The following is a 13,066-nucleotide window of genomic DNA, read 5'->3' on the forward strand; positions in this document are numbered from 1 at the left end:
AAAAAAAAAAAAAAAAAGAACACTGACATCAGAATTCTTTCCTTTACCTTCCTTTCATTCCCTCCCCATCCCTGCCCCCATATTTACTTGTTAGAAGTGATCAGCTTTTTCCTACTTCTTGTCTGGTAGAGACTTCCTTCCTAGAAAGCACTAGAGCTTCCTTTGATATGTAATTTAAGAAGTTGCCCTCCTCTCTCAAAAATGCCTGCTTCTTAAGACTATGATCTTGCCAAAGGCTCAACAAAGAATTGAGTATAAGCCTCAGAGCTGAACATGGTCCTTAGTCTAAAATTGCTCTTAGTTCTTAGTTGTGCATGTGTGTTTGTGTGTATGTGTGTGTGTGTTTATGATCAACCCCTTGGTCATCTAGTGAAGTCTATGGGCTGATTCTCAAAATAATGTTTGTAAATGCACAAATAAAATAAATAGCATTACAAAGATACCAAAATATACTGAAATGAAATCATCAAAATATTAAAGAAATTTGTGATCTGGTAATATGTGGTCTTCTTTATTAACACATTAAATAAGAAGACCTAATAATTGCCTTAATTTAGGTCTAATATTAATAATTACCTTAATTCAGAAATAGTGATAATTTTTTCAAATTGTATTAGTCCGTTTTCACGCTGCTGATAAAGACATACCCGAAACTAGGAAGAAAAAGAGGTTTAATTAGACTTACAGTTCCACATGGCTGGGGAGGCCTCAGAATCATGGCAGGAGGCAAAAGGCACTTCTTACATGGCAGCAGCAAGAGAAAATGAGAAAGAAGTAAAAGCGTAAACCCCTGATAAACCCATCAGATCTCATGAGACTTATTCACTATAATGAGAATAGCACAGGAAAAACCAGCTTCCATTATTCAATTACCTTCCCCTGGGTCCTCCCACAACACATGGGAATTCTAGGAGATACAATTCAAGTTGAGATTTGGGTGGGGACACAACCAAACCATAGAAATATTTTAAGATACCTGCAGCAACCAAAATATGATATGAAAATATTTGTGATTTATAATGGTGACAAAGTCACAGGCAATGATGCTATTACTGTGGTTTGCTGATTACATTTATGATGGAAGGAAATTCTACATTTCAACAGTAGGTTAGTGAAATTTAAAAATGTAAATTTTCCCCATTTAAGTTCATGGACCCTTGAATTCTACCCATGAACCCTTAAAGGTCTAGGTGTCTGTTCTAGATGGTAGTATCTGGTTTCCCTATGAAAGTGTGGATGCTATGGAGTGGGGAGCTCTCAGGAGCAAGATTTCTAAGATATGAAGATACAGTTGAAGATATTTCATAAATTTCTCTACTGTACAGTCTTCTGGAAAAGAAAATTGCTGATACACATGGTTGAAGTGTGGCATGGTCATATTCTTGCTTATGCCCACACCATCTGTTACCCATGGGTTATCCAGAGTGATTCTACCATTTGATGCTTTACTGAGTCTATCACAAATACTTCGTATGTATTTCTTGGTGTTTTAAAAATGCTTGCTTCTCCAATGTTACTTTTAAGTAAGAATATAAAAAAGGATTTCTTAAAAAAGTAGAAATCTAGCTCTTCAAAGGGAATGATTAAAGAGATGAAGTTAGATTCTTTCCATTGAAACTAATTGGAAGAACCCATTATACCTAGCCACTAACCAAAAAAATCTAGCTTTTGATCAGCATATTTTTCATTAAAATGTTCAATGCTGGCAATATTTATTGTATACTGAAATTTTATGTCTGTGTGTGTGTGTTTTAATTTATTTAGCTCTGCCAGCTAAGCCTGAGAACATTTCCTGTGTCTACTACTATAGGAAAAATTTAACCTGCACTTGGAGTCCAGGAAAGGAAACCAGTTATACCCAGTACACAGCTAAGAGAACTTAGTAAGTACAGAAGCTTGTGTTTTATCGGTTGGGGCATGGGGGAGGCAGAGGCTTCTGATTCATTCATGATTCACATCCCAGATGAAGCAAAAAGTTTCCTTAGTGACAGCTTCTGGACGATCTCTGTGTGCATCCAGTGGCTTGTGGACAGGATCTGGAGCTGCAGAGGGAGGGGTGGCATAGCCAGTGGTGACCTCCTCCTGGATTCCCCATTGGCTAGATCAGTCACCAACTATACCCTGCCTGTTCCCGGAATGTGTTATAAAACTGTTCATTCTTTCTGGTTCCAGATATAGTAAGTAGGGTTGTAAACCCAGAACTAAGAGGCAATTGACCATGGTCTGCCACTAATTTGCTGTGTGACCTCTGTCAAACAGTGTTCCACAGGACAATGATTCCCCAATTTTTTTTTCTACTACCTCAAGCATCCCTCTTTATTCCAATTCTGTAGAATGAAAATTTTATAATTTTTAATTATAATTCTAGCCAAAAGTTAGATGTTTTAAGTAAATATTTGCAGGTTAAATTTTTTTTTTTCTTTTTTTGAGACAATCTCACTCTGTCACCCAGGCTAGAGTGCAGTGGCGTGATCTCAGCTCACTGCAACCTCCATCTCCCAGGTTCAAGTGATTCTCCTGCCTCAGCCTCCCAAGTAGCTGGAATTACGGGTGCACACCACCATACCTGGCTAACATTTGTATTTTTAGTAGAGACGGGGTTTCACCATGTTGGCCAGGCTGGTCTCGAACTCCTGACTTCAAGTGATCTGCCCACCTCAGCCCCCAAAAGTGCTGGGATTACAGGCATGAGCCACCGTGTCCTTTTAACAAAACTTTTTAACATAGCTCATTACTTCCTTCTTGTGAATAATGAATAAGGGGGCCCATGTTGGGAAGCATTGTAAGATGATCTTTAGTCTGTGATTCCAAATTCTTTGTTTTTAAGCAAAATCTCATGTTGCAAGGGAAGTCCACTTTATGTTTTCAGTGGAAAAAATGAAAAAAAAAACAAGCAGTATTCTCTGCAGCACTGATACAGCTATGAGCACCTATGTCAGAGAGATGCTTTAAAATAGGAGTCAGCAAACTTCTCCTGTAAAGGAGCAGATGGTAAATATAGTAATATTCAGAAGGAGATCGGTCTCTGTCAGAACTTTTCAACACTACTGCTATAGCACTCATACAGCTATAGGCAATATATAAACCAATAGGCATGGCTGCTTTCCAATAAAACTTTATCCATGGACACTGAAATATGAATTTTATGTAATTTTCACATGCCCCAAAGTATTTTTCTTCGTTTTATTTATTTTTCAACCATTAACAACATGTAAATAGTCTTAAGCCTACAGGCTGTGCAAGAGCAAGAGATGGGCTATATTTGACCTACAGGCTGTAATTTGCTCATCCCTGTTTTAGAAAATAAGAATGATAGAGGCCTAATAACCCATGATCCAAATGACTTTTCTTCCAGATTTGTCAGTTCTAGTCCCAGTGTTGAATATCAATTGCTAGTAGAATGAGAATCTGGGCACCTTTATAGGTTTACTCCTATTTTTCTGTCTTATAGAAACATTTCCCCTTTTCCTCCATCTTTCCCTTTGGGTTGTCATTATTATCACCAGTTGGACATGGAGAAATGGAAAACGCCTGGGCGTCCCCAGGCCTATACACAGCTCCCCTTGATGGTCTCAGGCCAGCTAGGCTCTCCAGAACTCCTAGACTGCTTGCATTTTTGTGAGTTTATCACCAAGAGGATCTCTTCCAAGCAAAGTGGAAGGGTTTCCCTGTGGATGGCCTACCTGGGAGCACTTTTCAGTGGGTCATGGAATAAGCCAAAAACCTTCTGATGTCCAGAAACAATAGGAAATATTTTTTCCTGGGGAAAAAAGGAGGAGTTGGGGATGCCTTCATAGAGATAGTGATTTTTGAACTGAGGCTCAAGGGAGGTCTAGAGGTGTGAAAAAGGAGAGAAAGGTCATTTCTCAAAGGTCACAGCATGAATAAATGCAGAAGCATTCAACTACAATAACAGTAGTAACAGCTCACATGTATTGACTCTGTGCTGGACATTTTAAAAGTGCCTTATGTGTATTAGCTCATTTCATCCTCATAACCCTATGCTATAGATATATTACTGTCTTCATTTTACAGATGAGAAAACTAAGGCACAGAGAGGTTACAGAACTTGCCCAAGTCACACAGTTAATAGGGGCAAAGCCATGATTCAAACCTGGTCTGATTCTAGAACCTGTGCTTATAACCATGACACATTGCCCTGGAGGCCATTTTTGTGCTGTAAAATAACCATCAACCACTCTTGAGGTCCTTTCTAGTTTCAAAATTCCATGATTCTATGTGACTATGTCTTCCTGTATGTATTCTATGTGTATATGTCTTCCTGCACACCAGCAAACACTGGTACCTTGCAAGGTGGGCCTTCTTTTCTGTTCTCAGCCTGCTTTATCTCCTCCACAATCCCCAGAACCATGTGGACTATAGCTAGAACCACCCATCTGATTCCCACTAATATGTGTATTTGTTTTCATTAAGTTACAGCTTGATAGTATGTATCTAATCTATCATCAATCTATCTGTTTTAAAGATTTTCTGAAAACAATATATACTAATGTTCAAAATTCAACCTGAAAATTATAAAGAATGTAAAAAATTATCCAGAATCCCACCGCCAAAGGTAACAACTTGAACATTTTGATGATCTCTCTAGATATCTCTACAAATAGTTATGTAAATATCTTTATGATTATGTAACTGTGATCATTCTATACATGATATGCATCCTACTTTTTTTCACCAGCAGTAGATGCATCTTTCCATATCAGTAAATATAGTATATTAAAAACCATCATTTTAAATTCTATTTATGTATCTACTGTAATGTATTTAACAAATCCTTATATATATAAATATATTTTTACATACATATGTAAAAGAATAAAATTTTAAGGCTAGAATCTGGCTTTTTCAGGAACCTACTCATGATTTCTTGCCAATAGGACATACACTGCAACTGTAGCTTTTCATGACTTACAGGGATCCAAAGAGGTTTTCATGGCTCCTAAAGCATCTCAGGTGGCAGAAAGCAGGTAACCTTTACCTTTCCTTGGAGGTGAGGAAGGAATTTGGAAAGAGGATAACCAAATATCCTGGACTATACAGTTCTCAAGAGAAACCCAGAGAAAAACTAACAAATACTGCTTAATACATTAAATATGGCTATATTTCCAAACCATTGTACTAAACTCATGTTGAATAACTTTTTCCTTCAAAGCACTTTTGGAAAAAAACATGATAATTGTACAACCAATAGTTCTACAAGTGAAAATCGTGCTTCGTGCTCTTTTTTCCTTCCAAGAATAACGATCCCAGATAATTATACCATTGAGGTGGAAGCTAAAACTGGAGATGGTGTAATTAAATCTGATATGACATATTGGAGATTAGAGGACATAGGTAAGTGTTATTTGATATTCTTATATACTCTTTATTAAATGTTTACCTCCTTCTTCTTTGTTAAAGAGGTATCTGTGAACTTAAAAGTAGGCTCATCGAGTTCAAGGATATAATACGTGTTGCGGGTATACAGAAAATTCATCTTCTAATTAAAGAAGAAAGGAAGTGGGGGAGGGAGGGAGGGAAGGAAGGAAGGGAGGGATAAATTGAAGAGGACACAAACAAATGGAAAGATACTCCATGTTGTTGGATTGGGAGAATCAATATTCTTAAAATGTCTATACAGCCCAAAGCAATCTACAGATTCAGTGCAGTCTCTATCAAAATACCAGTGGCATTCTTCATGGAAATAGAAAAAAAATCCTAAAATTTTTATAGAACCACAAAAGACCCAGAATAACCAGAGCTTTCCAGCTATCCTGAACAAAAAGAACAAAACTGAAGGAATCCTATTGTGTGACTTCTAATTATACTACAAAGCTATAGTAACCAAAACAGCATGGTACTGGCATAAAAGNGAGGGAGGGAGGGATTCACCAAATGAGAAAAGAGGAATGAGAAATAAGAGCTATTTTGTGGGCCACTGGTTTCCTCTTGTAGTTTGTAATTGCACTCAAAGAAAGAAAAAGGTCTCTCCCCACCACCCCACCCTGCCAATGTCATTGCTCATAAAGGAAAAGAGCATAAAATTATTAGTTTTTAAAATGCCTCACTACTTCTGGCTTTAAAAAAATATTTTCCAAAGACTCATTTTCACCACTTTTAAAAATTATAACTGTATTGAGATATAATTCATGTCATGTAAATTTCACCTTTTAAAGTGTATAGTTCAGTGGTTTTTATTGTATTCATAAAGTTGTACAAATGTCACCACTAATTCCAGAACATTTTTATTGCCCTCAAAAGAAAATTCATACCCATTAGCAGTCAGTCCCCAATCCTTTGTTTTCTCTTTCCTTCATTCCCTGGCAACCACTAATCTATTTTCTGCCTGTATGGATTTGCCTATACATTTTATAAAAATATAATGATAAAATATGTGGTCTTTTGTGTCTAATTTCTTTCACTTAGCATAATGTTTTCAAGGTTCATCAATGTTGCAACATGTATTAGTGCTTTATTTCTTTTTATAGCTAAATAATATTCCACTGGATGGATATACCACATTTTGTTTACCTGTACATCAGTTTATGGACATTTGGCTTGTTGTTACCTTTTGATTATTATGAATAATGTTGCTGTGAGTATTTGTGTACAGTTTTTTGTCTGGACATGTTTCAGTTATCTTAGATATATACCTAGTGAAATTGCTGAGTCACATGGTAACTCAATGTTCAACTTTTGGTAGAACTGTTAAACTTTATCAAAGTGGCTGTACCATTTAACATTCCCACTGGCAATTCATAAAGGTTATGATTTCTGCATACCCTCACCAACACCTGTTATTGTCCATCTTTTTATAATTATAGCCATCCTAGTAGGTGTGAAGTGATACCTTGTTATGGTTCTGATTTGTATTTATCCAATGTCCAATGATGTTGAACATTTTTCATGTGTTTATTGGCCATTTGTATATATTCTCTGGAGAAATGTTTATTCAAATCCTTTGCCTACTTATAATTGAGTTGTCTTTATTGTTGAATTTTAATAATTCTTTATATATTCTTGGCACAAGTTCCTTATCAGATATGTGATTTGCAAATATTTCTTCCCTGTTTGTGGGTTTTCTTTTACTTTTTACATGGTTAAGGTAGAAAAATATTTATATGAAGTCAAAATGTATATTTTTTTCTTTGATTATTTGTACTTTAGGTGTCATATCTAAGAAACTATTGCCTAACCTGAGGTCAGCAAGATTTACTGCTGTAGTTTTTTTCTAAGAGTTTTGAAGTCTTAGTTCCTACATTTGAATTGTTGATCCTTTTGAGTTAATTTTGTATATGGTGTTAAATAGGGGTCTAACTTTATTCTTTTGCATGTGGATATCCAGTTATCCCAGAACCATTTGTTGAAAAGATGACTTCTGCCCCCACACACCCCCCACCATGTTGTTGAATTGTCTTGGCAGCCTTGTAAAAATCAATTCATTCACCATAAATGTAAGGTATTTTTCAGGGTTCTCAATTTTATTCCATTGAACTATATTTTTGTCATTAGGCCAATAGCACACTGTCTTGATTACTGTAGCCTTATGATAAATTTTGAAATTGGGAAAGTGGGTCCTCCAACTGTGTTCTTTTTCAAGATTATTTTAGCTGTTGGGTCCCTTGCATTTCCATACAAATTTTAGTATTAGCCTGTCAATTTCTGCAGAGAAGGCAGCTGCAATTTCAATACGGATACTGTAATCTTCAGAATATACAATCTTCCAATCCATGAACATGGGATATCTTTCCATTTATTTAGGCTGCCTTCAGTTTCTTTCATTAATTTATTACAGTTTTCAGTGTAGAAGTCGTACACTTCTTTGGTTCAGTTTATTCCAAAGTATTGTGTTCTTTTAAATGCTATTGTAAATGGAATTGCTTTCTTAATTTATTTTCAGATTGTTCATTGTTAGTGTATATAAATACAATTGATTTTTGTATATTGATTTGGTAATTGGATATTGAACTTGTTTATTGGTTCTAAAAGGTTTTCAGGTGGATTCCTTAGGATTATCTGTATACAAGATAATGTCATCTGCAAAGATAATTTTATTTTTTCCTTTGTGATCTGGATACATTTTATTTTTCTCGTCTAGTTGCTTTGTCTAGAACTTTTAGTATAGCATTGAATAAAAGTGTTGAAAGCAGACATCCTTTTCTTGTTCCTGATCTTAGGGGGAAAGCATCTAGTCTTTCATCATGTAAGTTTGATGTTAGCTATGGGTTTTGTAGATACCCATTGCATTGAGAAAATTTCCATTCATAGTTTGTTGAGTGTTTCCTTATCGTGAATAGGTGTGGGATCTTGTCACATGCCTTTTCTTTATCTGGTGGGATGGTCATTTGGTTTTGTCTTTTATTAAAATGGTGTCTTACATTGAATGATTTTCATAAGTTAAACAAACCTTGTATTTCTGTAATAAGTACCACTTGGTTGTGGTGTATAATTCTTTTTATATGTTGCTGAATTTGGATTCCTAGTTTTTTGTTGAGGATTTTTGCTTCTATATTCAACATGGATATGGTGTGTAACTTTCTTGTGATATCTTTGTTTTTGGTATCAGGGTAATATTGGCCTCATAGGATAAGCTGGTAAGTATTTCCTCATCTTCTATTTTTTGGAAAAGTCTGTGAAAGACTAGTGTTAATTATTTTCAAATCTGTCATAGATTTCCTCAGTGAAGCCCTTTATGCCTGGGCTTTCTTTGTGGGTAGTTTTGACTTGGTTTCTTTATAAAACTTTTTTTANTATAATTTTTAGGTTAGTACAAAAGTAATTGTGGTTTTTGCCATTACTTTCACTAGAACTTTTCTAATTTAAATTCAAGTGGATAGAACTATGACAGTGCTTTTAAGAGCAATTAAAAATATTTTGGGCCAGGTGCGGTGGTGGCTCATGCCTGTAATCCCAGCACTTTAGGAGGCCAAGGTGGGCAAATCATGAGGTCAAGAGATTGAGACCATCCTGGCCAACATGGTGAAAGGCCATCTATACTAAAAATACAAAAATTAGCTGGGCGTGGTGGTGCGCACCTGTAGTCCCAGCTACTCAGGAGGCTGAGGTAGGAGAATCGCTTGAACTCAGGAGGCAGAGGTTGCAGTGAGCCAAGATCACACCACTGCACTCCAGCCTGGTGACAGAGTGAGATTCCATCTTTATATATATCTATATATATATCTATATTTTGATTTCTAATTGAAATATGTCCCCCCTACCCCCAGTTTACAGTGGTAATTTGCTTAAACCTTTTTTCACAGATAATGCCAGGGTTTACTTTGGTCCAATCTCTGACACAAATTATTATAATTAGTGGTACCTAAATGAATAAACTTTTGCTATGTTTGATATGCATCAGTTTTTGACTTAAAATCTATTCTGTCTGATTTTAGTATGCCCACCCTGCTCTCTTTTGGTTACTATTTGCATGGGACATCTTTTTTCATCCCTTCACTTTCAATCTATTTGTATTTTCAGATCTAAAGTTAGTCTTTGTAGATAGCATATAGTTAGATCTTTTTTTTTACATTTAAAAATTTTATCTTATTTTTTATAGAAACTTGCTATGTTACCCAGGCTAGTCTTGAACCCCTGGCCTCAAATGAACCCTCTGCTTTGGCCTCCCAAAATGTTGGGATTACCAACATGAGCCTTTGTGCCCAGACAGTTGGATTTTTTTAAAAAATTATTTGCTAATCTGTGTATTTGGGCTAGAGAGTTTAACCTATTTACATTTAAAGTAATTGTTGATAAGGGAGGACTTACTTTTGACATTTAAAAGTTTTTTTTATATTTTATAGTTTTTTATCCCTCATTTTTTTCATTATTGTTTTATTTTGTGTTTAGTTGATTTTTTATGGTGACATGTTTTGACTTCCTTTTGAGGATTTTCTATAGATACTTTCTTTGAGAGTACCATGGGGACTACAAATAGCATCTAAAGTTATAACAATCTAATTTGAAATGATATTAACTTAACTTCAATTGTATATAGAACTCTACTGCTACACAGCTGCATTCCCCACCTCCACTTTATGTCATTGATGTCACAAATTATATCTGTATCCATTGTATACCATAAAGCTGTAATTGTTTTTTATGCATTAATCTTTTAAATTATTTGGAAAATTAAAAGAGGAATTATAAACCATAATTACAATAATACTAGCTTTTATATTTGCTCACGTATTTATACTAGAGATCTTTATATCTTCATCTGATTCCAAGTCAATGTCTAGTGTCCTTTCATTTCAACCTGAAAGACTCCTTTTAGCATTCCTTATAGGGCAGGCCTATTGGTAATGAACTCTCTCAACTTTTATTTATCTTGGAATGTCTCAATTTCTCCCTCATTTTTGACGAACAGTTTTGCCAGGTATATAATTCTCATTTGACCATTCTTTTTCTCTTTCAGCACTTTAAATGTATTAGCCCACTGCCTTCTGGGCTCTAAGGTTTTTGCTGAGAAATTAGTTGATAATATTATTGAAGATCCATTGCATGTAATGAGTTGTATCTCTCTTGCTGCTTCCAAGAGACTGACTTTCTCTTTCTGGGGTTTGGTTGTAATGTGTCTTAGTGTGGGTCTCTTTGGGTTTATCCTACTTAGTATTCACTGGGATTCTTGGATTTGTAGATTTGTGTATTTCATCGAATCTGGGGACTTTTTAGCTAGTATTTCTTCAAATAATCTTTCCACCACTTCCTCTCTCTCTTCTCTTTCAGAAACTCCCAAAATGTGTTTATTGGTTGGCTTGATCCTGTTCCACAGGTCCCTTAGACTCTGTTTTATTTTTCCCTATTCTTTTTTCTTTCTGTTCCTGAGACTCAATACTTTCAGTTGTTCTATCTTCACCTTTACTGATTGTTTCTTATGCCTGCTTAAATTTACTGCTGAATCCCTGTAGTGAATTTATATTTCAGGTATTGTGATTTTCAACTTCAGAGTTTTTGTTTGCTTCTTTTAAAAAAAAATTCTATATCTTTGTTGATATTCTCATTTTGTTCATGTATCATTTTCCTGATTTCCTTTAGTTCTTTGTCCGTGTTTAACTTTAGCTCTTTGAACATATTTAAGATGTTCATTTTAGGGTCTTGGTCTAGAAATTCTGATTGCTGGGCTTTCTCAAGGACAGTTTCTGTGGATTTATTTTGTTTACTTAAACGGGCCATGTTTTCCTGTTTCTTTGTATGCCTTGCAATTTTTGTTGTTGTTGTTAAAAATTGGGCATTGGAAAAAACAGCTACCTCTCCAAGTCTTTGCAGACTGACTCTGTTCTGGGGCTGTTCTTCATAGATTTGTTGGGCTTACTCTGAGCCTAGGGATTAGCCCAAGGTGAAAACTTAAAGTCTTCTCAGTTCTTTTCTGAGTATACGTCTTGCCTAGGTCTGGATGGTGCTTTCTCAGTCACACTATGTATACACACAGCTGCTTTTTTTCTTTGTTTTTTTGAGACAGGGTCTGGCTCTGTTGCCCAGGCTGGAGTTCAGTGATGTCATCATAGCTCATTGCAACCTCTCCTTCCTGGTCTCAAGCCATTCTCCCACCTCAGCCTCCCAAGTAACTGGGACTAAGGTACACACCACACCCAGCTAATTTTTATATTTTTTTATAGATTTCACCGTGTTGCCCAGGCCAGTTTCAAACTCCTGAGCTCAAGCGATCTGCTTGCCTCGGCCTTTCAAAGTGTTGGGATTACAGGTGTGAGATGCTGTGCCCGGCCATAGCTGCTTTTGAATGTCTTAATTTCCCAAAGAGTCTTACCCAGTTTCTTCTTATGATTTTATATAATTTATTGTATGTCTCCTTACATAATCTCTTGCCCCAGGCTTCCATGAATCTGTAGTCTCCCTGTAGCTTTTATGAGCACTGCCTGGCTCTTTTCCTGCCTAAGATTAAAGTTAGGCAAAACAGAGACCAGTCGTTTAGTCTGCCTTCCAACAGGCTGGAATGTAAATAAGTATTCTCTATTCTCTCCAGTTGGTAGAAGGGAAATAAGAGCAGAGATGCCACTTTCTCCAAACCAAGACCACTGATGTTTCAGGCAGAGGGTGGGGCAAGGGCAAGTAAGACAGCCACCAAACGATTTTCCTGCCACTTTGAAGGTGACTTTGTCTTGATTTGGTGTTTATGATGGTTATAAACCTTGGGTTGATTTCCAGAGCTCCTACAAGTTTAGTTCAGCCAGTTTCTGTCCCTTTTTTTTTTTTTTTTTTTGAGACAGAGTCTTGCTCTATCTCCCAGGCTGGAGTGCAGTGGCACAATCTCGGCTCACTGCAACCTCTGCTTCCCAGGTTCAAGTGATTCTCCTGCCTCAGCCTCCCAGGCAGCTGGGACTACAGGCACGCACCACTTTACCCGGCTAATTTTTGTACTTTTAGTAGAGACAGGGTTTCACCATGTTGGCCAGGATGGTCTTTTTCTCCTGACATTGTGATCCACCCACCTTGGCCTCCCAAAGTGCTGGGATTACAGGCATGAGCCACCACTCCCGGCCCTGTCTTTTTTTTTTTTTTTTTAATTTTTTTTTTTTTTTTTTTTCATCTTTTTTTTCTTTTTTTTTTTTTTTATCATACATATTTACTTAATCTATACAGAATCAAGTAGATAAAATCAGATTCACATTAGTGAAAAATCTCTACAAAATGTCTTTGAAAAGCAAAACAAGACTGCCTCTTAACAATTCGTATCCTCAATGAAAGATGTGGGCTGTAAAAATAAAGCAGTGTGTTTAGCACAAACTAGAAGATATCTGCATCATTTTTTCACGGTTATTTCCATCTACAGTCTGAAAGAGGTAGATTTTTCTGCAACACCTGAGAATTGAATTGTGATAACCAGGTGTAATAAAGGCAGTTGCATACGTAACTGAAGAATACTGGTCTCAAGACCAAGAAATGTACTCCTAACAAGTCTGAGGATGAAATGGTCCATATTACCCAAGACCCAAGTTTTCTCTACACCTTGGAGTCTACTGCCACTATAAATAATACACATCATGATTCCATGATGGTGCAACAAATGCAACTTAAGTGAATTCAACATTTAAACCTTTTCTGGGCCAGC

General features: G+C 36.2%; 1 protein-coding gene across 1 annotated transcript in view; it reads left to right on the forward strand.

Moving 5' to 3' along the window:
• The window catches only part of IL31RA (interleukin 31 receptor A), a 79,553-nt gene that overhangs the window by 16,122 nt on the left and 50,365 nt on the right, over positions 1-13,066 (forward strand). Inside the window, exons 3-4 of the mRNA XM_017874208.1 lie at positions 1,765-1,882; positions 5,174-5,355. Coding sequence (XP_017729697.1) covers positions 1,765-1,882; positions 5,174-5,355 — 300 coding nt within the window. The remainder of the gene's footprint in view (positions 1-1,764; positions 1,883-5,173; positions 5,356-13,066) is intronic.

Source organism: Rhinopithecus bieti, unplaced genomic scaffold, assembly GCF_001698545.2.
Source record: "Rhinopithecus bieti isolate Rb0 unplaced genomic scaffold, ASM169854v2 scaffold_6513, whole genome shotgun sequence".
NCBI classification, from domain to species: domain Eukaryota; kingdom Metazoa; phylum Chordata; class Mammalia; order Primates; family Cercopithecidae; genus Rhinopithecus; species Rhinopithecus bieti.